The sequence below is a fragment of the Polyodon spathula genome, chromosome 18, assembly GCF_017654505.1.
Source record: "Polyodon spathula isolate WHYD16114869_AA chromosome 18, ASM1765450v1, whole genome shotgun sequence".
Classification (NCBI taxonomy): Eukaryota; Metazoa; Chordata; class Actinopteri; order Acipenseriformes; family Polyodontidae; genus Polyodon; species Polyodon spathula.
Window position 1 is genome coordinate 28695822 of NC_054551.1, and position 27368 is coordinate 28723189.

The window sequence follows — 27368 nt, forward strand, 5'->3', positions numbered from 1 at the left end:
TTGCAGCTGTAATTGCTGCAAAAGGTGGCTCTACAAAGTATTGACTTTGGGGGGGGTGGGGGGGGTGAATACTTATGCACGCTCAAGTTTTCTGTTTTTTTGTCTTATTTCTTGTTTGTTTCACAATAAAAAATATTTTGCATCTTCAAAGTGGTAGGCATGTTGTGTAAATCAAATGATACAAACCCCCAAAAATCCATTTTAATTCCAGGTTGTAAGGCAACAAAATAGGAAAAATGCCAACGGGGGGTCAATACTTTCGCAAGCCACTGTACTTTTGCTGTATAAAGTCTCTGGCAGTTCTCGCTGAACTTGATGTGAGGAACTACTGTTCCTCTCAATCTCAATGAATGTGCAAAGTACAGTTCTAAGTCAAGTATAGGCTGGATAGAAATAAAGGTTAGGCCAACTGGCTGTTTCAGTGAAAAAAAAACAAAAAAACACAAGTAATACGTAACATTTACCATTGATCATGAACAGAATAGATAAAGAAGATCTTTGATCATTAATTCAGCAACATCTATGACAAAAGGAAGAGAATATTCATTACATCTGAAGTTACTGCCAAAGCAAAAGTTCTGTACTTTACTCCATCCTGTCTGTTTTTTGAGAGGCCGAGGTCCTTTATATCTATGTAGTCTAAGAGCCCAGAGGTGAAATTTGAGTGCCCCCACACCTCCCCAAAGAAAAGGTTTGGCATTTATATTATACCATTATTTATATTATACCTTAAAGATGAACTTTAGCTTGGATGTACTTTTTTCTGATATCACCATTTATATACATTTTGAAATACAGTATGTTTCCTACCTCATAGTTAATTGAAGTGGTCTAAATAAACAAAAGTACTTTCATCTGTCTGCCTCAATAATAGCTAGCTATATATTTTTTAAATACCTAAAATCAATTTTGCCGGTATAATCAAGTTTATTTAATGTAAAGTATTTTAAAACTTAAATTTCCATTTGATTAGTGAATAATAAATAAGGGACCTTAGCAGCAGTCAAAAAAGGGTCCTCTTCCTTTATAATAATAATAATAATAATAATAATAATAATAATAATAATAATTAGGGGCCCCTTCTGAGTTCTGCACCACAACACTGGTAGTTGTTGTGAATACTGTTAAATCAAATGCTATATTGATCAGTCACAAATTAGAGAAGGGAATGATTATCTTTTCTAGACATACTGTAAGTACTTTAACACCCAGGTACTCAAGTATTGGAGGTACTTGTAAAATTGCCTTGCAGATGTCTTCGGAATTATCAGGAGAGCCAGACTATTATCTGTCATTCTGGTTGCCAGTTTCAAAAAGAGCCTTAGTCTTCAAGATGTCTGCACCTGACTTACACAAAGGGTTTGTCAGTTGTATCTGAAACTATGGTGGGTGAAGATCATTTTTCTCCTGGGTGAAGCTCCTTGTTAATTTTCAGCAGGGGAACTTGTCATTTTTTTTTTTTAATCAACATTCAACAACGCATAAAACATAAACATAACATATAACTTATAACTTAAAGGTCACTGGTTCAAATCCCACTACTACCACTGATGATCATCAGTTAAAATCCCACCTCTGCCACTGACTCACTGTGCGACCCTGAGCAAGTCACTTAACCTCCTTGTGCTCCATCCTGCGGATGAGATATTAAATCAATTTCCTATTGTAAGTGACTGCATATAATACACAGTTTACAGCATTCATCTGTAAAGTGCTTTGTGATGGTGGTCTAATATGAAAGGTGCTATACAAAAATGAAGATATTATTAATATGGCTTCCATATTGGGGTCATGAGACTTTCAATTCTAGATAATAAAGACCAAATGTTTTGAGCTTTTGGCTTCACATATGATACATTGTGTAAGGTACCAGGGAGGGGGTTAAAATCCTTCCCTGCTAAAAACCTTGTGAGAATGCACATTTGGGTATTATGGGGTTTAATTGTGTAATTGTTTAATTGTTTAGTAATCCCGTGCACCTGATGGTAGTTGTAAATTAGAGCCAGGTGCAGGGTATTTAAGAGAGGCAGCCAGTCTGTTCCAGGCTGCTGAGAGAAGAGCCCGACTGTGTGAGTGAGCAGTCGTATCAAAGGTGAAGTACGGAGTGAAGCCCGTGTGAGTTTGTATTTGGTGTTGGTGTCAGGTAAACGGCTTAGCCGTCCTGAATGTTAGTTAGGTTCCTGTTAATGTGAGTTAGAGCTCCGAGAGAGCTAGGTGTTTGTTTCTGTTTTGTTTGTTTTGTTTAATTTATTTGATTGGTGTTTATTAAAAGTGCGCATCAGCGCTAAAGCAATTCCATTTCTGTGTCCTGGGTCTGGTCTTAAAGGGGCAACGAACTCAGTGCGAGGATCGTTTACAATATCTTTAGTCCACTTTTCCCAACCTGGAATTCAATTGTGGGTGTTGTACAAGAAAAATGGTTTGTTTGCTTATAAGTTTGGCCAGAATTGCAGCATTTAACATTGACAGTTCGGGCTTATTGTGGAAAACAAGGTGGAGGGCACTTTTTTGGCCCAGGGTCAATAGTTCTAGGTATAATGTGAAAACTCAGCCAGTATCTAATTTATATAACCTGTGATGTTAGAGGTCAATTATTTGACTATTGACCAATTGTGATTATTGGATGTTATTACTGACTAGTAGTAATACTCTGAATTCTATAACTTATGCAATAGTTGTATAAATGACCAAATTAAATATCATTGCTTCTTGTTACACATGTTTATGCTAGAGAGAGGTTTGCTGTGACTTGTGATTGCACCAGCTTGTGGAACTTCAATAAATGATAGGATACCTGATAATTACCATCCACTGTAGGCATCAAAGGTACGAGATATTTCATCTCACCTGGCACAGAGATGGCTCATTAAAACAATACACCTCCAGTTTGATTTATTATCGAGAATTACATAATCTCATTCACAGTGCCGCGTTTTAAATAGTTTTTTCATTTATGTAATAACACCTTTTAGCGGGCTGCTATAGAAACAGTATCATGGAAAACTCGACATCGAGCAGCATATAGGTCTGCGTCTGCATCTATCCATATTCAACGAATAAATTAATAATGTAGGCCTACTGTCCAATGTGTCGCAGACTATACCTACAGCAATGACAATAAGAATGCCATAATTGCTATGAAACGTATATCAGCGAGTTGACAACACCATCTGAAAACAACTCAAATTTTCCATGGTTTACGATATGCATGCGTCTTACCTTAAACTGTTTTTATGGCTATCGTTTTCCGTCCTCAAGGGGGCGCCCCTGTTATACTCTTTAAAATCAGGAGTAATCAAGTAAAATCTGCAAACTCACCTCACTGTTAATTGGCATCATCTATTTCTGTAAAACGCAGATAAAGCTGAAGAGACACGGACTGTCCAAGTGCTGCAAGCCTCGTGGTGAGATAGACGTTCCTTGAAAGGTTAAAGTAAATAGATAACTGCCATTTAGTTTGGATTCCACGTCTAGGCTCGTCTAATTTATAATAGAATCATCCCCTGCTTTGCTATATGAAAATAGTACAGTAATTATATTAAATTGTATTTTCCTAAAGAACAGATTTATGTTCTGCTCCACACTATAATTGTTTAAGAATTAAACATAACTCTTATGCGCAATTGAACATGTACTATAAAGTTTATTTTGGTAATACTTGCATTACATTTGAAAAGAAACACTAAAATCTGCTTTTAATCTGTTTCGCAGGACTTGTATTTAATTCTTCAACATTTCGGTTTACAGTGCGGTGAATAGTTTAAAGTTTTTAGTTTGTCCCCCTGTCGCAACACATGCATTCATTGTATTTCATTGCTTTATATTTTATTAGCACTAACAATGATACTGTTGGCCTTTTCTTGAAGATATTCGGCACTTTGTTCAGTTGTTCGATTTATAATTTGTAGGTATTTTAAAGAAGACACATGCTATAGACACCATGTGCCTACAGGCGTCAAAGTGATTAGATGAAAGAATGTTTAATCTTCTGGGTTGGCTCCAATGTGAAGTTATGATCATTTATCCTTAAATACAATCATTCATATATATAATATATATACACACACTGTACTTAAAGGATATAGCCTACTGTATTGTCAGACAATAGTTGTTTTTTTGTGAGGGTTACTAGGTATTTATTTATTTGTACCTGTATTGGATAGACATACAGTAAAATCTAAATAATGTATTTGTTAACACATGTTATAAATGAATTAAATAGGATAGAATAAGAGTTAGCTCAAGCGATGTGGTTTAGAACGTACACTATACTACCATCGTTTCCAGCAGTGAAGTAATCTTCAGAAAATACAAGATAATTTCATTCAAGTAAAGAAAAAGGAAAGAAAACAGTCCATCAATTGAAATAATGCTGAAGCGGTTAACTCACAAAGTCCATTTTGGCACGCTGGCACAATGTAAAGAGAAGAGAAACAAAATATGTTTAAGTAATGATAAACACCACTTTCCGTTTCTCCCAAGGTAATCCCTATATTATATTTGATACATGCTGCTTAAAGTTGCGTTACCTTAAACTGGTAATTCAGGTTAACGCGCTTTGTTCATTCTGCCTTTTCTTGACAAAAATAAATACAACTTCAAACGTGTATAATACAATTCACTCACTATGCCATTTTTTTGGGATAGTGTTCAGTCAAAATTGGATGTTAAATTGTTCAAACAAATCTACTTATTTTTAGCGCCTAATTGTATGTATTTGAGTCTTTTGTGTCAGCAAAACAAAATCATGTTTCAGAGAACAGAGGGTAAAGGGGACTTGCAAAATTGAATTGCAGTAGGGTATTTTGAAAAAAAAAAAAGTATTCTGATAGTACGGAAGACCTCTTTTTTAATATTGCATTTATTTTTCTCAAAACACACAACATACATTGCTCATATTTTTAAATTTTTTTCCCCCTTTGGATAACCCTACCAACAGTACAAAAGCATCCACTTTAAAATTAGAAGATAAACACCACATATTGCACTTTTGAAGTGAATTATTTAGCTTTTTGCCTTCGTCTGCATAGAAATACCAATACAATAATAATAATAATAATAATAATTAACTTTTTTGGAGAGCTATATGAGGCCAGTAAACAAGTGGTTAATAACTTCTGCTAAAAAAATAAGTTTCAAGTATATGTGTAATAATAATACAGTTCATTTATATCTTTACAAAGTGTACAACTTCATTAAACAAGGCAGTCCAACAGTACCGGATTCTGTAACTCGAGAACATCAAAAACAATTATGTTTTACAGACCAAAAGGAATTAACTAGACGAAACAAGCAAACATTTTATACACAAAGATTTTTTTTTTTTTTTTTTTAAGTTATAATACACAGATATTCTTAGTATCGAATAGTTCCCACAGTTCAAAAAGTTATTTCGTTTTGTCTCTTGGCATGTAGAAAGCCGATGGTAGTTTTTCGAAGGCAATATTAACAAAAAAAGAATGTACAATCAAAAGTTCCTTTTCAAAAAGCTATGCACAACAATATACAACATGGGTCCCGCCCTGCTTTGTAAAAGTTGAAATGCCACAGCTGACGTCATTATTTGTATTAGACACATCAAGAAGGTTAACAGCTCTTTTTTCTTAAATACGAAGTCTTAATTTAGTGACACTTATATACATAAATTAACGTATTGTTTACCCAAAATATGTGATATCTTATAAATAGCCACTTTTTTTATTTTATAATATTATTATACTATTTTTTTAAATGTTCTTTTTGTTTTTGCTTTTCTTTTTACAGGTGTCTCTTCATGTGCAGTGCCAGGTGGTCGGATCGGGAGAAGGCCCTCTCGCACAGGTGGCATTGAAAAGGTCTGTGGCCAGTGTGTTTTCTGTAGTGGCGAGTAAGTTCATCAGACCTAGCGAATTTCCATCCACAGCCTTCCCAATTACAATGGTAAGGTTTCTCACCTGGAAAAAGAGACAATTTCTTATTAGTACTGAAGACAATTTGAAAGTCTGAAATACCGAGGTTCAATATAACTTCTGTTTAGATTAAAAATATTTCTTATAATTATACATTGTGTGTGTGTGTGTGTAGTTTACTTTATATTTCTAATCCAATTTGTTATGGAAATTTGACTAGAAGTGGTATTAAGCAGTTATGATCTTTTCTAAAAGACGTTAAATATACAAATAATTTTTATTTCACAAATTGTATAATAATAATAATAATAATAATAATAATAATAATAATAATAATAATGTTGCTTACCTGTATGAGTGCGCATGTGAGCTTTCAGATGAGAGCTTTTGGTGTACGTCTTCCCACAGCCTGGGAACTCGCAATTGTGGGTTGCTGTCCGCTTTCTTGCCCAGGTTCGGCGTCCTCGTTTGGGTTTGCAGTCTTCTGGGGCGCAGACGGGCGCAAAGAATTCCAGGTGCGGGGAAGACGGAGGAGTCAGCATCATACCACGCATGCCTTGGTGATGGACCTTCATGGGCTCTCTAAAGATATTGAATTGTCCGTGAAACTGAGGTGTGGCTTGGTGGTGGCCATAATGGTTTGCATATGAGTTGCCGAAATGGTACTGCTGATGAAAGGCCATATGCGTGTGGGGGTGCATATCAGCGATAGAGTGGCAGTTTTTTGGAACCATCTCTTCTAAGGATGTCGATTGCGGTACCCTATGGTGAACAAACCCACGATGTGGCACTTGATGACTATGCTGTTGGTGATGCATGGGAAACAGGGTTGACTTTTGGTCTACCATCTTCCCCATACATTCAGCTGCCATCATGCATGAGTGCTCCTGGTTCTCTGTTTTGATTTTTAGTCCCATGTGGTGCATATTCTCCAAGGGCATGGATAACTGACTAGGATTCCCCACGCTGGGTGTCCTAAGCTCTGTGTACTCCCTTCTATCCACGACTGCCTTCATGCTGTAGTCCTGTTGAATGTCACAAGAACCGTTGTAGTTCAGCTCTGGGGTTAGGAGTTCAGCGACCAGGCTGTGGCTTGGGCTTCCTGAAAAGCTATTGCTGTTACCGTAGTTGTTTGGCGTAGGATAGGAGCCGTCGCTGTCGTATACGGTACTGCAGCTCTCGGGCGTCTCAGGCAGAGGGTAAACTGATTGATGTAAAGAGTTATTCCCATTCTCAGATGCAATGGTATTGGACAGGATAAACTCTAAATCCAAAAATTTGCTTAAATCATCTTCGTCCTTTTTTAACGACGCTGACTCGACGACGTTGAATTCAACTTCAATGAGCGGCCTCGATTCGTTCACCGGTCCATTATTGTCATTCCGCCCCACCTTCCATCTCTGCAAGATGACAAGAGAAAAAAATATATTTGTAATTACAAATAAAACGTCAATGCAAAGTAACCAGTTTCTAGTCAAGTATGTTATTCAAATATTTCTGTCTTGTGATGCCTAAAGCTGTCATTAGAGAAAACCAAGACGAGCCAGCTTCAGGCATATGAAATGTAACCTGTCATCTAAAGCAGGTTATAAGGATTTTTACATGTTTATTATTATTATTATTATTATTATTATTATTATTTACTTTCTATTACTACACACCCAGTTGCTTTTAAAAGCATTTCACAGTATTGCATTTTGGTATTCAGTAAGTAGATACTGTTTTTTGCAAAAGATAGTTGGTAAAAAAACAAATGTAAAAATAAGAACATTTTAAATGAATTAGTCGTGCACCCTGTATCAGCAAATACAAAGGTATTAAATGTGTTGGTATAGGTTTTGAGCAACAACAAACATCCAATTACACAGTGACACCTTTGACAGTTTACAAACAAGACACCCCATGAAAGTTTAAAAAATAAAACTCACATGCACAATTTCTTCTTGTTTTTCATCCATACTCTGGTCAGCAAATGTGGAGATTGAAGGTAGCATGGCATCGGCGACAGCCATGGTAAATAGTTTGTTTTGACAGGCACAAACTCCTAGCAATTGTTCTCAATTCCTAAATCCAGTTAGTGAGGAAAAGTTGAGTTTTAGAAACTGTTCTACACGGCAAAAACTTTGCAACTGCTTGAACTTTGAAAGTGGCTGGATTGTTTTATCTCACCATAGCCCAGAAAGGCTTGGCTGGTGTTACATTTTAATTGGTGTAGCTGAAATGAGACCACGCCCATTGTACCTGCCCTTCTTACCTTTGCCAACAGACCGATTACTCTTCTTATGAGGGTGGAATTACATACTAATCTCAATAGCCTTTAATACTAAGAAACGAATATTACTGAAAGACAAAGCAGAACGTTTTCTTTCTTTCATTTTCTTAGATAAATAAAGCTGTTTTTTTGTGGTGTTGATAAAATAAAACCTGCACTACTTGGTACGTGTAATTTAATTGTAGTTAGACGTATGACTTTATGTAAAGATCAAGTTACAACCTTTATTGTGATCGTTTCAATTAAGACACTCGACGAGAACTGTGTCCATTAGAGAAAATAAGCAGGGTTTTGTTTTCTAATCCCTCGCTCTTAAATTGTTTATTTTGGTATTAGGGGAAAGAAGCACCCCGCGTAAAATCTGATAACAAACAAAATATGACGTGACTGATGAACACAGGTGCATATTCAAATAACCGTATGAGATTAAACAGGATAATGTGATTATATACTGCATTCCAATAACATTTGGAAAAAAAAAAAATAGGACTTCGTTTAGTTTACCATTTTTGATTTCGCAATTTAGTCTATAGCTATCTTTCAAATACAAAGCAGTTCCAATTTTATTTTAAATATATGCAAGATTAATCACCAAGTAAAGCTGATTTTGTGTATGCAGCTTTTATTTCTGAAAATGCAGTGACAGACTATATTTGAAAGTTAATTAATACCGGTGAGCTACTAAAAATGAAAGGGAATAATATAAGAGGTTGGTTTCCTTGTAACTTCTATGTATGCGCATGTTTGCTAGACAGCATTAGAAAATCGTATTATCTGCCAGTTCAAGTTGTTAAAGCGTGATAAGGCCCTTATCTATAACATGTGTACGTCCCAGGTTTCTGTGGCTAGCCAGTCTGGTTCAATTTGCAATTCACACATTCTAAGAAAAACGTTTAACAGTCGCGGTATTGGGAGAAATGTAAGTGTAGAATTTATAAATAAATAAATAAATGCAACGACATTCACCTCCTTTCTTTCTTTCTTTCTTACTGTCTGTCTCTGTCTGTCTTTTTGGTTGGTTTAAATCATACAAATATTTTAAAACAGCATTGCACTGGGAATTTGCACAAGCTGGGAATTTGTCAAACAATCATTTTTGTTAAAGTCTCCGGAACATATTCTCACATATCAATAGGGGGCTCCACTAAACTTCTTAAACTTAGAATAATGTATAGAGATAGATTTGGACGTACAGTGCCTCCAAGCAACAGTAGTGCACCGAAGAAGCAATGAGTAAAGCTAGCTCAAATAGAGATCAAATTAAAAGACATGGCTGATTACTTTATCTTCCAATCCAGAGAGACTGCAAACATGTTAACAGTTAATATTGGATAGGCTAAATGCTAACCTTATTTAGTTTTCTCTTTTACCTTTTTATAACTGCGATTAAAACGATTGCGGGTGACACGAGGTGGCAGTTAATTTGTTAATAACTCTAATTGATTAAAATGCTCTTTTAAATAAATAAGAAGAAATATATTTTACAATTTTTGTAAACATTTTAGTGACTTGAAATAAATAATGTTTAATGTTTTTATTTTTTATTTTATTTAATTTTTTTTTTTTTTTTTAAAGCTTCATTAAAAATGCAACTCAATAATCTTTAGCAACGAAGAACGGGTGTATTCGTGTCCACACTTGCAAAGATAACTGTGTTAATGAAGAGAGACATTCAATGATTTCCTATCAATGAACATTTCTTGTAAGGTATACAGATATTTGAAACAGGTTAGCGAATAGCGATTTTGGTGAAGATTTATCCAAAGCGAGATTTACTAAAGTATCCTTTTATGTTATAAATTGACCTTATCTTTTCTAGGGTACACCGGTGACGGGGGACGGTTGTAACACCTTGAATTTCTCCAATCAGAAGCAAGCTAGAGTGCCATCACTCACTCATTGCAAACACTGTAAGTTGAAACTACTATAGGTCTTACGACCAGTTATCACCTGTTTCAATATTTGAGTCCACTACTTGTCGGTGCCATGTTTCAATACGACCTGTCGGCTAGCACTACCGTACTATCTGAAACTAGATGAATTACGCAGCACAAGAGGAACATTTATTTTGATTGGTTAGGAAACCACGTTGGCGTAATCATTTTTCAAAGAGAAGGAAACAGCCATGTTTCTTAAAATTCAACGCAGGAAATGGCTGTGATCCACCCGTCGTTTTTATTGGCCTACACCAGGTAAATTGGCGTCGGTAAAATAGGTCAGTTAAAATAATACGATAGACTCGTGTGAGCAACGTTATCTAGAAACGCTGCTGTTATCGTATAATCTGTTCCCGGCGTCATAAGAGCCTGACACGACAGCGTACGTGTGAACTGAAATGAGCCCCAGGTCTCTTGTCAGCCTGTAGAAGATGAGATGTGTGCCAAAGGCCCGAAATTTATTTACAGAAAGCTGTTTTTGACCAAGTAGAGTACATTTTGCCCAAATTTTATTTTGTGATATATTTGTGTCATCCAGTTTATGGATAAATACTTTTGGCATTCTCATCCCTGATCTCTATAATTGACACAAAGGAAACTATACTGAAGTTAACAAAGTGTACATCTATCACAATTGTGACTCAGAGTGACACATTCTTGCTTGAAAAGGCCTACCATTTAAGGGATGTTAAAAAGTTTTAAAAGTAGGACAACAAAAAAATGGCCACATTTTAACTTTTTTTTTATTTTTCAATAGATATTTTTTGAATTAAATAAAAACAGACATATTTGCTTCATGTGAAAAATGAGCTTAGCCTATTCAATAAAACGTTCAATTCTTGAGTTAAATGTGCTGTTATTGATTTAATTAGGCTATTCTTCACAGAATGTTTCATCTAACCACCCCCCCATTACAACTGACCCTGGCCATGGGGGGTCAGTTGTAACATCGGGCATCTTACATTTCAAGCCCTCTTGCTGTATGTATATCAGCTCTTAAAACAGGATAACTATGGATTGGTAGAGAACAGATGTAAGTTGTTTGTATCAAAGTCTGGTCAAACTATAGCTCAAACCATGTGTGTAATGGAGAAAAAGGTAAAAATAAATACATAAATAATGTTACAGCTGTCCCCGGTCTCCCCATAGTGTTGTCTACCAGTTTTATTTACAAAATAATAATAATATAGTTTGATGTATGATTAATTGTCATGTCTAAATCTGTAAGAAACATCTAAACACAAGGCATTGCTTGCTATAAAACAATAAACAGGTTAGTTTAACAACGTAATGCCTTTCCTCTTGCATCGCTCAGCTCTGGTAAACATGACTAATTGTGTCAGTTAGCCTAGACAATATGTTGACCCACTACATTGCCAAACACGCATGCATGTTTCTAATTCGTATTTGATCATTGTAAATCATTCTAAGCTATTATCTTTTTTAAAAAAAAAATTTAAAGTGTGGCTAATTTATTAACGCCTTAAGACAGTAAATAACAATGGGCTATTGTTATCAATAGTGTCATCTAATACACTCTGTTATGCGTAATTACATGAGTTATTTTTTACTAAATGCACCACTGTAATATGTTGCTGTGTTTTATTATTAGGCAGATGCAGACATTCACTGACAAACACTTGTAATAATCCCTCCGAAAGCAGACACAGTTTTTGTTTTACAGTTCAGGATACATTGAAGTTAGCATTTTAAATTCAAATTAACAGCAGATCATGTATGTTTTCGTACAATTTTAAAGACACAGCGAAAACGAAACAAAGATTTTAACCAGAAGTCGTCACTTTTCTTATCATTATATAACAGTTTTTTCCCCTGCTGCACAAAAAAACAATGTTATCATGGCAAGGGTTCAAGAGTCAGTTGGAGCTAAGCTATAAAACCCTATTTACATGGAAATAGACTCCTGGCGTCAATAGGAGGAATCAGCAGAAAAACAAAGTAAAACAGCCAAAAGTAGGCTAATACAATCTCCACGAGTTTTAAAAATAACAGATCATACATTTATTAATCTATAGGGTGCACCTACATTTCTCTATTCGCTGACCAGAGTAAACGCCTTATAATCTTTTATAGGACAGTATATCTTTTGCCAATAATAATAATAATAATCAACGTCAGAGTCCAGCAGAAAAATGTTATAGGCCTATTCATAAACTCAGGAATAATTTCACGATATGTTGTGTACGATATAGTTACAAAAAGCTTTTTGTTGCAACGGTCGTCAACAGTCTTTAAAAATATACGATATATATATATATATATATATATAATATATATATATATATATATATATCTATATATTATTAAGTAATACAGATCTACTGCGAATGGTGATTTGTTCTGTTGTGGTGGCGTTCCAGGACTCGTCTCTTCGTTTTTATACCCCGGTTATTTTTAACCTGCCTACGCAAATCCTAAATCCGGGATAGCTGGTGTGTCTGGAGCCAAGTGGAAATGGAAATGGGGCAAATTTCCTGAGCAAACTCTGGATCCCTTCCCTAATAGCACTGGGACACACAGGCTTCTCTCAACTTTCACTCTTAGCCGATGGGGGGTGGGGTGAGGGACATGGACCACGACTCGGACCCTATGACCAAACATAACTGTTATTGTTACACTGATGGCTGAGATATCCAGTCATAAGAGCATGACTTGTTCAAATACATATTACAAGATTGTAATTGACATGAAAGGCTCTAGTAAGATAAGGAGTAAATTGTAACCAAAATACAAGTTCTAGTCTGGTAGGCTGAAGTAATTATGATGAAGTGATGGAAGTGAGAAAACATGTTTTTAGTGAAAAAAATAATTTAAAAAAATGTAGTGAACATAATATATATACAAAGAAACAGTTTTTAGAGATGTGTGCATTTGTGGACATATCCATATAACTCATACATTTTTCAGATTGAATCACATTTTATGTTGATTTTAATTGTTTTAGTCTATATACACACAAAATACACAAATTATACAATGTATTTTGAATCTATTGCATTGTAGTGGTGTTTAATTATTTAACATATTGTTACAGTGTACGCATGTGTGGTCATTATTTTAAAGTGTAAGGGTACCAGTTTATGCCTTCTAAATTAGACTTGGACAAAACTGGTGTGGATGGTGCTCATGTTTCCTTGGTTTTATTGTGTTGTGTGTTCGAAGAGAAGGGAAGTTCACTGTTTTCTAAACACAATTAGTAAGATGGTAGATAGGGCCTATGCAGATAGACTGGGAGAGATAACAAACAGGAGACATTCCATTTTATTTACAAGACATGCATAAAATTACTTTTTCTGATAAATGCACATGACACTAGCACGCAAATCATTTTCTCGGTGTTCCTCTAAAACATCATCCTGTCCGTTTGCTAAGCAGAACGTGCGGCGGGCGTGCAGGACAGTTTGTGTGCATGTTTCACAGTCACAGGTCCTAGTTTGGGACTCATTGATTTGCGTAACTTAATTTACAGGGTAACGTTAGGAGATGCAACATATAATAGTCCCTGTTCCAATGTTTAATTAGTAGGTGGCTTTGTATGTTTAACCAGACCACAATTTGACCATAGGAGAAATAATGACATAGCCTACCTTCTTTTTTTATTTAATACGCAAGGATAGGCTACCTAAAGCCTGAAAAATAGATCTCTGTTTATCTTTTCATCAGATAGTTGTTCTTTTCATATCAATGTTTTAGTTTTTTTTTTTTTTTTTTATGCACGCTATGGCTTTGATTCCACTAGATTTAAAGAACATCGTGTCTATTTGGACTAATATGTTTCTTCGTATTAATTTTGGGAGTCATTCAATTTTAGCAAAAAAAAAAACATACAGGACACTATTCTCACTCATCCCAAAAACATAGGCCTAGTCACCTCATTCCCACTCCAAGAACATACATGTTATTATAGGTCTATAAAAATCTATCCTGGATTGTGCATGCATACATGCAGATGGTATAGAGGCTACTCCCACTGGCTCCTTAGGTGTATCAGACATAAAACAAACAATATTTTACTTCTCGATTATTCTTTATTTGAATAGGCTTTAAGTTGGACTAGAATGGAGTCCTATCCTGCTCCACCCATCTTTGTTTCCTGCATCCATTTGCTCTTTCCTTTTTAACAGTTTTTAAAGGAGCCACTAGATTAGATACATTTACCACTCATAATTTTTTATGCCTTTCAGAAAGACACATATGATTAATATACTTGCCATTATAGTAGACTAATGTTCTGGTTAGATTTACTATACTGTTAACCTAATTCTAACCGTAGAAGGTGCCATGGAATTAAACACACACACACACACACACACACACACACACACCCACACACAAATGACAGCCTATAATTTATTGTTGGCTATTGGCAATACATTCTTATGGGTATGAACGCAGAACTCTGACCCCTGAAGACAGCGATTGACGAAATCCATGAGGGTTGTATAATGCTATAAGACATTTTATTTTGGTATTTTAGTAGTCTACATAATTTAAAAAAAGAACCAACATTAAAACAAAAGTGAAATAATTAAAACGATGCATTAAATGTTAACATAGATGACATCCACACATAAAAGCCAATGGTATCCATCCATGTCTGTATAATAGTGCACATATTTATTTTAATGTCGAGATGAGTTTATACAGATCTTTATCATTTATCATTTTTCATGGTTTGAAAAGGCTATTCCGTACAAGCTTCACTCAAGGATACTTTAAAGCTAACCCATATGTTATGGGTAATATACTGTATTATCTTCAATGACTAAATACTGTGTTAAAGCTCTTTTAAAATGTGATTTGCCATTTTTGAGGCATAAATTGTTTTCCATATTTAATAGAAAACGTGGTCACACTTTATTTTAAGAGACACTTTTTTTTGTTTAAGTGTTTACAATTAGCTTTAAAACATATTTACACATTGTGTTCATGTTGTGTTTTGCAATTTTTTAACAACTGTAAGTCGTCCTGGATAAGAGTTTCTGCTAATAAATAAATAGGAAAAAGAATTATTCTTATTGTATATATAATATATATATATAATATATTATATATATATATATAGATATATATATATATATATATATATACGCGTAATCGATGTAATAAAAATAATTTGCAGGGGAAAAAAAATCACATGTGGAAAAATAATTGAGGATGTCCCCTCCTTCATGAGGAAAATATTATCTCCAGCAAAACAGGTCATAATTGCTATTATTGTAACAGCACCTTTTAATCTCAAACGAATACACCTGGCCAAAATTTCCATGGTAATCAACTTTTTTATTGTTGTGCAGTTACTAGGTTATCCATATAGGTTGCTGCCACCAGGTTGCTGGTTTTAATGTACATTTTTAAAAATTATTTTCAGTACACAGAATTCTGTAAATTATTCTTGAAGTCGAAACCTTTAAATACATGATTAAGTTAGTAGAAAGTTACTAAAATTATTATTATTATTATTATTATTATTATTATTATTTCTTTCTTGCCCATCCATGTTTTCTTCATACAGAAGAAAATGGTCTTGATTGTAGCTCCAGATATCAGTAATAAAGCCAGCATTCAGACACAATCACAGGATAATTACAAGCCCTCAAGAGTCAATCCACAATGAAGCCAAAAATATAGCATAAAAAAAATTAGATTACGGTTAAAATAATTATCAGTGACAATGAATGAAACTGCAAGTCCAGACACACACACAATACTCATTATTTCCACTTAAGTATGGTTTCATCAGTTATACAGTACAACTTTCAATCTTCTTCTTTTGTTGCAAAAAAATGATTCAATTTTGTTTTGGCCTCTTCTGTATATAAAAAGAACTGCAAAGGCAGAGACAATTTTAATTTGAAATAAAATTATTGTGTGGTGTTGGGATTGGAATTGGTTATTACGTGATATGGGAGTGAAGAGAAAATCTTTGCATTCATAAGATTGGGAACATATGATTTTTCAAGGCTTGGTCTTGTCGTTTATCTTGCCACCTGAGGCTCTTGAACGATTGTATTATGAACAATTTGGTATAGTTTATTCCTTATATTAGACACGATGGTGCAGCGAGACCTGTCTATAATAAGATTAGATGGGGGCGAGAGGCCTGTGTATAATCCGTTTCCCTGTGTATAATAAGGTTGATGACTAACTGTTAACCTCCATGCTAGTGCATGAACACAACAAAACACTTGTCAATACCAAAGCAACTGCCTGCAGATTTAAAGTTTTGTCCGCAGAAGAGAGGGAGACATTTCCAGAATAATGTAAGTACTCTTAAAAAAACACCAAGCAAAATACATTTAGTAAGACATTACCACAGTCACATGCCCTCTGTGTTAGACAGTTTAGATTGATGGTCCTCAGAAAGCAGAGGCTTCACCTGCTAAGAAAGCCATTCTGATTCCGATAATACATGTAGTTTTCATGTGTTAACAAAACACATAAAAGCTGTATATACAAGGCTGTAATTCTAATTGTGTTTTGTGATGACACTGCTAAATCACTCCAGCTAGCTCTCTTGCGATTTATATGTCACCAGAAATCCACAATAGAATTACAGACTTATTATGCACAGTTACGTGGTGTTTCTTCTACTTCTTCTTTTCCTCCTCCCACCCCAGACTGTTCCACATTTCTATATCCATCTACTAGATCTTGCATTTCACATGCTTCACATATTTTATTTTCAAAATGCGATTATTCCTAGACCATGATTTCTGGAAAACGCCCTGTAGCGCTATCTTTGCAACTAAGCAGATGTGTTTGTGCATGTGGGGTGATGTATGTTTATGCAGTGGTAAATTGACTGTTTCTGTTTCTGAATATTGGACAACGTGACATTTTAATATTTTATCGGTTTGGCTGACAATTCATATGAATTCCAATGGAGTAGTGTGTATTCCTAAGGCATTCCAAAATTCCGCTAGGAAATTCTACTTGGATGCATAGGATTGCTCAGCATTTTATTTTAATTTGATTAAAACCGTTGCTGTGCCTCACCTCTTACTGAGAGTAAACTCCTTGAACCCCTGTCCAAATAATCAAAAATGTACTTGACATGAGCGAACTCAATAATGCCACACTTTGCTATTCTCAAGTAGATTAAGGATGCTCATAAAATCTACCAGCCCTTTTCAGTTTATTGAAAAAAACAACATTAAGAAGACTGAAGAAGGAATGCCACTACTAGCACGCTATTTCATTCCTGTAGAGCTTAGCATCCGCAGTGTGATGAGTCATAATCCAGTCGGGTGACTGATAATGTGCTGAAGGAAACAGAAGCTGCAGGTTCTAACAGGCAAGGGTATTACAATATTCAAAGACAAAAGTGAAGCTGTTTTGTACATTTTATGTAAATGCAAAACAAAATTTGTGCATGTGTTTGTGTGTAAGCATGTGACCACATATGTGAGGACTCCATAGTTGCAAATAGGATTTGTGAGGACCTAATAAGATTAGAGATAAAATATACACAGCAAATTATAATCTAGTCTACCCACGATCAATTATTTACCTACCTTCAAACTTTGTAAGAAAACTTAGATGTTGTGTCCCAAAACAGAGAACACATTTTGAAGAGCTTTTTGACTGAAACTCTTCAATGGATATGAAAATAAAACCATTCTGAAGTCGAATCCTCACAGAGATGAAATGACAAAGCATGTATAAAGGGTCCTTCCTAATAGGAAGCTTTAGGAAGTCTACAGAGGGAAAACCTCCCTCGCGAAAGCAAAGAAATGCAAAACAAATGTAAAAAAGAGGTTATAACAGTAAGGTGTTATAAAACCTGAAATCATGAATTATAAAAAGCATGTTATATTTACTATATAGCAGGGCATGACACTTTCCACTGAAGGCTATCATTATAATTAGATGTTAAACTATTATAGCCAACATGTTTAATCACATGTTTACCAATGCCTATTAATAGATAAATCTACTTAAACCAAAAGTGTTGATACATGGTGTTTAAAGAGGAATTTACCGTGACCTTCATATTGTACAGTACAATAGCTCCCTACATTTTTACTTGACCTCATTCACTGTATTCACCATATTATGCTCATGTTTTTTTTTAGTTGTTGTTGTTTCTGGACGATAGGGAACTAACATTTTCAGATATTGCCGTTACACTTAATAGACAGCTGTGTTCTATGATTCTCAAATTCAATTGTGTCTATCCCACAATAAAAATGAACTCTTTTGTGGCAGTATTTTACAACACAGGCTATGCCTCAGATACATTAACCTTTTACACTGGCACGTTTGTTTCATCATTTGAATGATAGATACTACTGGCTTTGAGATGTGCATCTGTCTATGAGTCTGTTTATTCCTTAACCAAACCCCAATTCTAATCCTTACAATTTACAAAAAATATGTAGACAATGCTGTAATATGAAATATAGTTTTAGATATTTATATTCTGATTTATATAAACATAACAAAAAACAGAAATAGAAAAAAAAAAACCTTAATAAAACACATTTTCATTTTGCACTTGAACATTATAGAACACCAAGCAATACATATTCTAGTTTTTTTTTTTTTACATAGTCATTTATGTGCAGCCAGTTTTTTCTTGGTACATTAAATACATTAACCCTAAGATTAAACTTTTTTGTTGGTTTAATCTTTGGATTAATGCATCTAAAGGGGTCTGTGGTTGTGTGTCAGATCTCTGTGCCTTATTTATTTCCAACCAGAAGCAAACTATCTAGGTTTATTGTTGGCCATCACATGCTTTGCTGAGTGAAAATGCCATTCTGTCTCTTTAGTTAATACTTTAATAACCATAATTAAACTACCCAATTTTCTTTTCGCAGGGCTTACTGTTTTATAAGTTATCCAAATGTATTGTCTGATGCCATTTAAAAAACGAATCAGCCAGGGATTTCTCACGAACCCTTAATTATAAGATTACAATTATGCCTTTTTAAAAAGTAAACTAATTTATGCCTGGACATGGGGGGGGGTATGCTCATGGGTGATATATCGATTGTGTATTGTTTCAACATTTCATCATCTCTATGTATTGCTTATTTCAATGTCGAATAACTACAGTCAGAATTTCTTTAGATGATCTTGAATTGCAGGTACAGCACAGTGCATTCACATTGCATTCAAACTTCATCCAGCTGTTTGTTTCAGTGCATGTTAACTGCAGTTTGCCTGATGGGAGGCTACAGATATTTTTTTAAAAAAATAAATAAATAAAGCCTTTGGGATTTTTTTTTTCTCTAGCAAGCATGTAAAGCATTGAAACAAAGTTCCAAATTGTTATTGAAAGTATTTACATAAACAAGCAAAGTTGTTAACGTATTCAATAAACATTCAGCCTGGTTTACACTTGCATGTGCTTTCTCTGTGCATACTGGGTTATATGTAAAATGAAGACAAAGTTGGCAGTCTGTACCACCGGTTTTATAATGAAGAGACACACCTTCATTGCTCTATAGGAATTGGGATGACTCATAACCTCTCAGACATAACCTGTTTAAGGCATATCTGGCGTCTCTTTAAACCTCATTGTTTGATTAAGTTACAAATATATTCATCATTAACTTGTGCTGCAGCATAAAATATACAGTAAACATGCTCTCCAGAGCATAGCACTTCTGATTTTAAGTTGTTCCATTGTCCAAAAAGAATAGACAAAGCATCTAAGTAATTACCTGGAACCAATTACAAAATATATATTTTTTGGTTCTTTTGAATAATGTGTCTTATTAAAGATTTCGGTAGCTCCTTAGACTACCAATACATTTACATGTTAGGTAAAACAATGTTGTTCACATAGCCATTGTCATGTCCTTTCACAGTAGTTACCAAGTAAGAGCAGAAAAAAAGTTTGTAATTATTACAATGTAATTACATGACACTAGTTGCCCTCATCTAAAAAGTGCTACCAAGATTTTTTGTATGTTTGACGTTAGAACTATGAGGTGGTGGAACCAGCAATATACTGTATATGTCCCTACATTTTAAGCAAAGAAAATGAAAATTTAACCTGAAAGATACAACAAACAGAAATAAACTACTCAGAGCAACATTTTACCTGTTCTTTTCTTGCAACCAAGTGGTTTTACAAGCTTTATACTGTCTGAAAAATGTGCCTTGGCACTTGCTTCGAATCTTGCTTCACAATGTAAAGAGGCAGTTATAAACAAGTCAATGAAAGGAAGGTGACCAAAGGACACATGCGGCATTTATTCAAACTAGTCCTGTGCATTCCTTCTAGCACTGAAGTTATTTCTTCCCACCATTCACCTACACAGAAGGAATCCTGACTGATACAGTACATGACACTTACAGGCAGTAAGCCAAAGGGACTCCACCCTAAACATATCCTCTTTCAAAATGCTTGCAACTGTAGGTGCTTCAAACATTTAGAAATCCTATTATGACAGTGTCTTAGGTAAACACCACAGTTTTTCCCTGTTATAAATTTGTGGTTATCACAATTTTTTGCAGCATGTTGTTTCTGGTTAAATTGGGGGGCAGCAGAATCACAAAGATTTTGCTGCACCACAGTTATAGAATGATGGATGAATGTCTTTATGGTAACAAGTGAGCACCTTGATTAATGACTGCCTTTGGTCATACCTAAAGGACAAACCTGTTTTTCTTTGTCAAATGAAAATCACTCTTGTTTCTGGGAGTAAATAGTTTGCTGAACAGGAACGGTACAACAAAGCTCACAACACTCTTAGCTGAGAGAGAGCTGAAAATAACTGCTTTGCCTTGCTTATTTTAAACGATATATCCAAGATACAGGTATTAACTACACAATAATTTACAGAATATGATTACCTTTAAACATATTATAAATCCTAAATCTAGTTTTTGTTTTTGTTTTGTTTTTCAAAGTTAGCAAGAACTCCAATAGTTTGCTGTGCTATTCTGCCCTGTTTGCCAGTAGTTTAATGGATTTTAATAGTTGTGCTTTTTACTGCTTTAGACGCAACCTGTAATCCCTCATCCAAAAAAATCTTGTTAGAGAGACCTATAAATATGCAAACGTCAATATTTAAAGTATTTTAAAACTATCATACTATCCCAATTGAAAAAGGCACATTGTTTTAAAAACCTCACTGAAGATACATAAAACGAGTTAATTGAGTTTACAGTTTTGTCTCCCTGCCCCATACACCTTGGCTGAGGAAATCCCCAAAGCTGAAAAAAATGAAATATATTGTGGTATTACCATCTGCTAAGCAATCTCAAACATTAATCGACTTTCAAGAAGGTGATCAGTGCTTTACATGGATGTAAAAACAAGTGCACACGTCTGGTTTGAAGGGCTATTTCTAGCAATCAGAGGCACCAATACATCACATTAATACCACTGACGCATCATATCAATTAAATAGTGTTAGGAATTGGGAAAAGCCATTAGTCCCAGAAAATCTCCCACTCCAGTTATTTTCACATATCCCTGAACTAACTCCTCTAGTTGACTTAAATGATATACAGTTGTGTCTGTCCTCAAACCTCAATCCTCAATGATGTACCCAGTGATTTCATACAACATTTTAAACACACATATCATTGACTTAGCACAGCTGTAAACATTTACAATCCCCTGGGGGTTTGCCATACAGATGTACAATGGTTAACATATCGTACAAAAAAAATGTATACCTCCAGCAGAGAAGATAGTCTACCTGGTGGAGGTATGATTGAGCAAGGTGTGGCTGCAGCCCTGTGATAGCGGACTGACTTGCTGTTCTGCATCGCTAGTTCTCTGCTTACCTGCAGATATAAAGCTGTTAAACAACACATTCACATGTGTATGTGGTTAGTGTTTTTCAGAAATTGTGGTAATTGAAATATAGCTAAACAAATAAAACATATATCATAAGATGACATTTTTTCCCAGTCGATAAAGTATAATCTCTTAACTCTTGTGTGACAAGTGCCACGAATTAGCTTTTTATTTTTTTTAGAAATAGTTTAGTTTTTTGCTTTACAGATGGCCTTCAGGCGCTAAGATTTTCCTCAAACAGACAAAGAGAGCGCATATTTTTTGCTGTGATAAGGGTGAAATCTGGATCAAGCATCAACTATAAAAATATAAGTTTAAACAATAAATAAATAAAATAAATTAAATAAAATGTTAAATAATTACAAGTCTTTTTAGAAGACAACCAATTTAGCACTTAACTAAGTTTCATTACAGTGGTTTCAAAGGCTGCAATTTCATAATGTTTACATTGTATCATACAGTAGACACATTAACAGTAAGATTAAACCTTTTGTCTTAATTAAGCATGGAAAGTGACAGTTTCTCTGTCATTGTCTGGAGTACTAATGAGATGTGCATGTAGGAAGACTGGAGATTGAACTGTGATATGCCATTTTAGTTTGCCATGAGTCATATGAGAAGCAGCCAGTGTGGAGTTGATTTGTACAAACATGTTTTTTTTTTTTTTTTTAAATAGGCTATACTTTAATAGTTTTGTATTGGTGAACAATTAGAGAATAAATACATTTACCATAATTGAAATGCCTCCAGTAAAATCAATTACACATTTTTGTACTACGACTACTACTACTACTACTACTAATAATAATAATAATAATAATAATAATAATAATAATAATAATAATAATAATAATGTATAGGTAATCAATAAGGTTTACTATATAGGGTTGTGTTTTTGTAACCAAAACTCTCATCCTAGCCCTAAGCCCCATCACCATTCCTAACAACTAACACTTGGAATGTTCTGTTGTGTTGGCTTGCAATCACATTTCACCTAGTAATACAAATATTTCCCCTTATGTTTATGAAAAAGAGAGGTTCATAATTAGACCAGTGCCCTTAACAAAGGTCATTTCCCATTTCCAAGTGCCAATTTCCAAAAGTCAGAACTGGAATTATAACTCTAGCTCAACATAAACTTTTTGATTCATGCCAAAGCTGCCCGATTCCAGCCTTGCTGAAGCACCCCCAGATCATCACCGATCCTCCACCACATTTCACCGTGGGTGCGAGACATTGTGGCTTGTAGGCCTCTCCAGGTCTCCGTCTAACCATTAGACAACAAGGTGTTGGGCAAAGCTGAAAATTGGACTCATCTGGGGGTGCTTCAGCAAGGCTGGAATCGGGCAGATTTGTCTTTGTGAAGGGCGCATGAATCAAGCCAAGTACAAGGTTGTCCTGGAAGAAAACTTCCTTCTGCTCTGACAATATTCCCCAACTCTGAGGATTGGTTTTTCCAGCAGGACAATGCTCCATGCCACACAGCCAGGTCAATCAAGGTGTGGATGGAGGACCACCAGATCAAGACCCTGTCATGGCCAGCCCAATCCCCAGATCTGAAGCCCATTGAATACCTCTGGAATGTGAGCAAGAGGAAGATGGATGGTCACAAATTATCAGACAAAGCCGAGCTGCTTGAATTTTTGCGCCAGGAGTGGCATAAAGTCACCCAACATCAATGTGAAAGACTGGTGGAGAGCATGCCAAGACACATGAAAGCTGTGCTTGAAAATCAGGGTTATTCCACAACATATTGATTTCTGAACTCTTCCTAAGTTAAAACATTAGTATTGTGTTGTTTAAAAATGAATATGAACTTATTTTCTTTGCATTATTCGAGGTCTGACAACACTGCATCTTATTTGTTATTTTGACCAGTTGTCATTTTCTGCAAATAAATGTTCTAAATGACAATATTTTTATTTGGAATTTGGGAGAAATGTTGTCAGTAGTTTATAGAATAAAACATAAATGTTCATTTTACCCAAACACATACCTATAAATAGTAAAACCAGAGAAACTGATAATTTTGCAGTGGTTTCTTAATTTTTTCCAGATATATATATATATATATATATATATATATATATATATATATATATATATATATATATAGCCCGAGGAGGATTGACTCCTAACTGAGGCTTTTTTAAAATCTTTTTTAATTTAAAGACCTGTTTGCTAGATTTGATCTCAGTTTTACGGGACCATGGGTATTACATAAATGGGGCTTGGGGATTTTGTCAAAGCTATGAAATGCTAGACTGTGAATGAAAAACAGAGTTGGTGATCTATCAAAAAGTCCAGAAGACAAAAGATATGTTTTTTTCAAAGTATAGTCTGGCATGTTAAATACTTTTTAATGAAACCGTGAGACAATGCCTGGCACTTATCCTGAGGCAACTACCTTTCAGTACCTTGCGACTGTAATGGGTAATGGCTATACCTTATCTGTCCAGGAACAATGACACTGAAGAAACAAGAGACACTCTGATTGCTACGACAAGAGCTAAGAAAGGTTAAAAGCTAGTAATGTTTATATTGCCTTGAACTTCTATCTCGCTGAATGCAATTCGTGCAACACAGGACTGCTTTATCATAATAGGTGGCTTACAGAAATTGGCATTGACTATGGTGACATTATTCCATCCCGATATTCTTTAAACTGTTTTTATTTAACAGCTGTAGAACAATCTTATATATATACAATGTTCTTTAATCCATTCAAACATGCTCTAGAAAGCATTTATACTATCTAATGAGTTAAAGCTTTGGTAAGTGTCCTGGGTAGCAAATGGTGGAGTTATTCCTTCATCAGCCCAGCTGAGACATGAAAACTTAAATTGCCGAGTATCACAAGCAGGAGATTGTGGAGTTGGTAAAACAGTTTGTGGTCACTGAGGAGTCGACTGATACCCAAGATCAGTTTGGGTTACACATTATATTTGTTTTGCAAGACCTAAATGGTGAACATGCATCTGATGTACTAGAACTGAAAGCTGTCATGGCAGATACACTTTACCTACAGGCTGTTAATTACAACACCGTTTCACAAGATATTATGAAATGCTTGAATAACTTTGACATTGATTTTGATGTCAGTGCATTTATCTCTATGCTTAATGTTTAAAAAAACCCTGTACACATAATTTCTAAAATAGTTCTGTGCACATTCTGCGAAATACGATACTTTACCCGTGACACTGCTGTGAATTTTATATATATATATATAAATGTGATCCTCAGAGCCAGCATTGGATGATAATATAAATATAAGTTTATATAAAATAATGTTAATTAGAATTAATATAGATTTAAAGATATAAGTAAAAGTGATGTCCCATATAGAACATCATTACATCATGTAGGAATAAATCATGGATTTGAATATAAACAATAACAAGTAGTTGTCATGCCCTCTAACATCTATAAATACCTCCAATGTTTTGATTCAAACAGAGGCTCCCTTGAGAAAGATATATACAACATATCGAAAACGTTGGGCAGCTGGCTCTTTGAGCTATATATATAGTGTGTGTAACTAAGTTCACAGATAAATACATACATTGTAAGATTTCTGAATTAGTAGCTGTGCACAGCCATATGAAAATTTACCATAGTAAAAACATAACAAAGTGTCATAAAGCCCACAGAAGTATGTTAAAGCATATTCATAAACAAGGCAAATTCTGGTAAACTATGGCAAATGTTTAGTATAACCACGGGAAAAGCCTGGGAAAACCATAAAGTGACCATGCAAATTTACTTTTTTTTTTAATGATTTATTTTATTTTAATATTACATGCTTGTGTGTGTGTGTGTGTGTGTGTGTATATATATATATATATATATATATATATATATATATATATATATATATATATATATATCAAGCTCTGCGGTATTATTTTTAATGTACACTTTGGCTTCTAGCCAGACACACATAATAACTTTCTTCTGATAAACCTGGTTGCATGTCACAGCTGGTACCCTTTGATGTAGCCTCACAGTCTTGTGTTCTTTGCCATGTTATTTAGTTAGTTCTTTCACGGCTTATGTTAACCCTAGGGGTGAGATGATACATGTATTTTCCAAGTATTTAATAAGCATATGTCAGCAGGTATTAAATAATACAAAACACACATATTAATGTGTTGGTTTCAGGACAATAAAAGCTGACTTTCTATCACCTTTACAACTGAGTACCAATCAATGGCAATTAACTTCCTCTCTGATATAGTTACTGCCATACCGACGTCGTAAACTGACAGTGAAAATATGTAGCAAAACTAGCAGATGCAATGTAAACATGACCTTTAACCCTAGCACAAGCTACCACTGTGGAAACTGGGATATGTATTTTTTTGTCGACTTTAATTTGCCCAGGACTACACAACGAAACGAAATTTCTCAGGAAACTAAGTGAAAAAAAAAAAAAAGAAAACATATCAACAGGATAAAAAAAAAAAAGTAAGACAAATAATTACTTATAAAATATAAATTAGTTTTCGATAGTTTGCGCACAACAGGTTCTATGTTAAATAACACTGTTAGATTGTTATTGATACTCAATAATTGTGTAAACAGGGAAACTGGGGCATCGCATTGTTTTGTGTTGCGTAATTAACACGTTTAATTCTAACACTTCAAATTTCATAAAGGAAATTGCTCAGAATATACGACTATCGGCACATTCCGAGTTAACCCCTGCTACATGACTTCCACAAATGTAATTTAATTTGTATACCAGATAAATAATTATACAAAAAATCTTGATATTGGAGCAAAACAACCCAGAACTAAAATAGTTATTGAAGATATACAGTATACTGTTTATGTACTCAGGATGGGTTATACTCGTTGTACTATTTTAACTTAATGTAAGTTATTATGCTTTGAAAAGCAGTCCCTATTATTTTAACATCCTCTCATTTAACAAATAGAAAATCGCTGCACCTTCTTTAATTGGAACAGATCGTTGTCACTGAATGTGGATTTTTTTTAGCAATAGATCTATCACAAGAGAACAACACGCCAAACATTATATTTCCTTTAAAAAAAAACCCCTAAAAAACCAAAAAAAAAAAAAAAAAAAACACTGTTCTATGGCAGTCTGCCAGTTTGCATTTCTTAGAGAAAAAATAGAGCATTCGGTCGTTCTTGCCAGGTAGACACTAAACACATGAACTCCCCTTGAGCATATTTGTAATTTGGCATGTGCGGGCTACAGGTGATTGCTTTTTGCACAGCTGCCTTGCAGCAAGACAATGGCATTAAAACAACTCAAGCAAGCAAACAAACTAATGGTTTACAATTAGTGATTTGCCCCTCTGGAATGCAGGTCACATGCTTTGAAAATGTGAGTTTTAGAAATTGCTCATCAATAAGGTTATTAGAAACACCTCTCTCCTCGTTCTCGGTGATTAATTGAATTTGCTTTACCCTTATCTAAGCATCCTTTTTTTTAAGGCCAGCAAGCTCAG

The 27368-nt window shown here is 34.7% G+C and overlaps 1 protein-coding gene and 1 long non-coding RNA gene across 2 annotated transcripts; one reads left to right on the forward strand and one right to left on the reverse strand.

Moving 5' to 3' along the window:
• Window positions 1–3744: 3744 nt before the first annotated feature.
• On the reverse strand, window positions 3745–8033 carry LOC121331194 (Krueppel-like factor 4). Its single transcript, XM_041278420.1, has 3 exons — window positions 7817–8033; window positions 6238–7288; window positions 3745–5933 (listed from the first exon to the last, which is right to left on the reverse strand). Exons 1-3 carry the CDS (start codon window positions 7898–7900, stop codon window positions 5758–5760), a joined length of 1311 nt encoding a protein of 436 aa, XP_041134354.1. The 5' UTR covers window positions 7901–8033; the 3' UTR covers window positions 3745–5757.
• A 584-nt stretch (window positions 8034–8617) lies between these two features.
• Window positions 8618–23381, forward strand: LOC121330643. The gene is made up of 3 exons (XR_005951880.1): window positions 8618–9079; window positions 9980–10070; window positions 23346–23381. It is a non-coding gene; the product is annotated as an uncharacterized LOC121330643 (long non-coding RNA).
• Window positions 23382–27368: the final 3987 nt, after the last annotated feature.

Coding starts and splice junctions, on each gene's coding strand:
- LOC121331194 (XM_041278420.1), bottom strand. CDS start 7,900: ATGGCTGTCGCCGATGCCATGCTACCTTCAATCTCCACATTTGCTGAC. Junction 7,289..7,816: donor AACAAGAAGAAATTGTGCAT/GTGAGTTTTATT, acceptor GTCATCTTGCAG/AGATGGAAGGTGGGGCGGAA. Junction 5,934..6,237: donor TCACATGCGCACTCATACAG/GTAAGCAACATT, acceptor CTCTTTTTCCAG/GTGAGAAACCTTACCATTGT.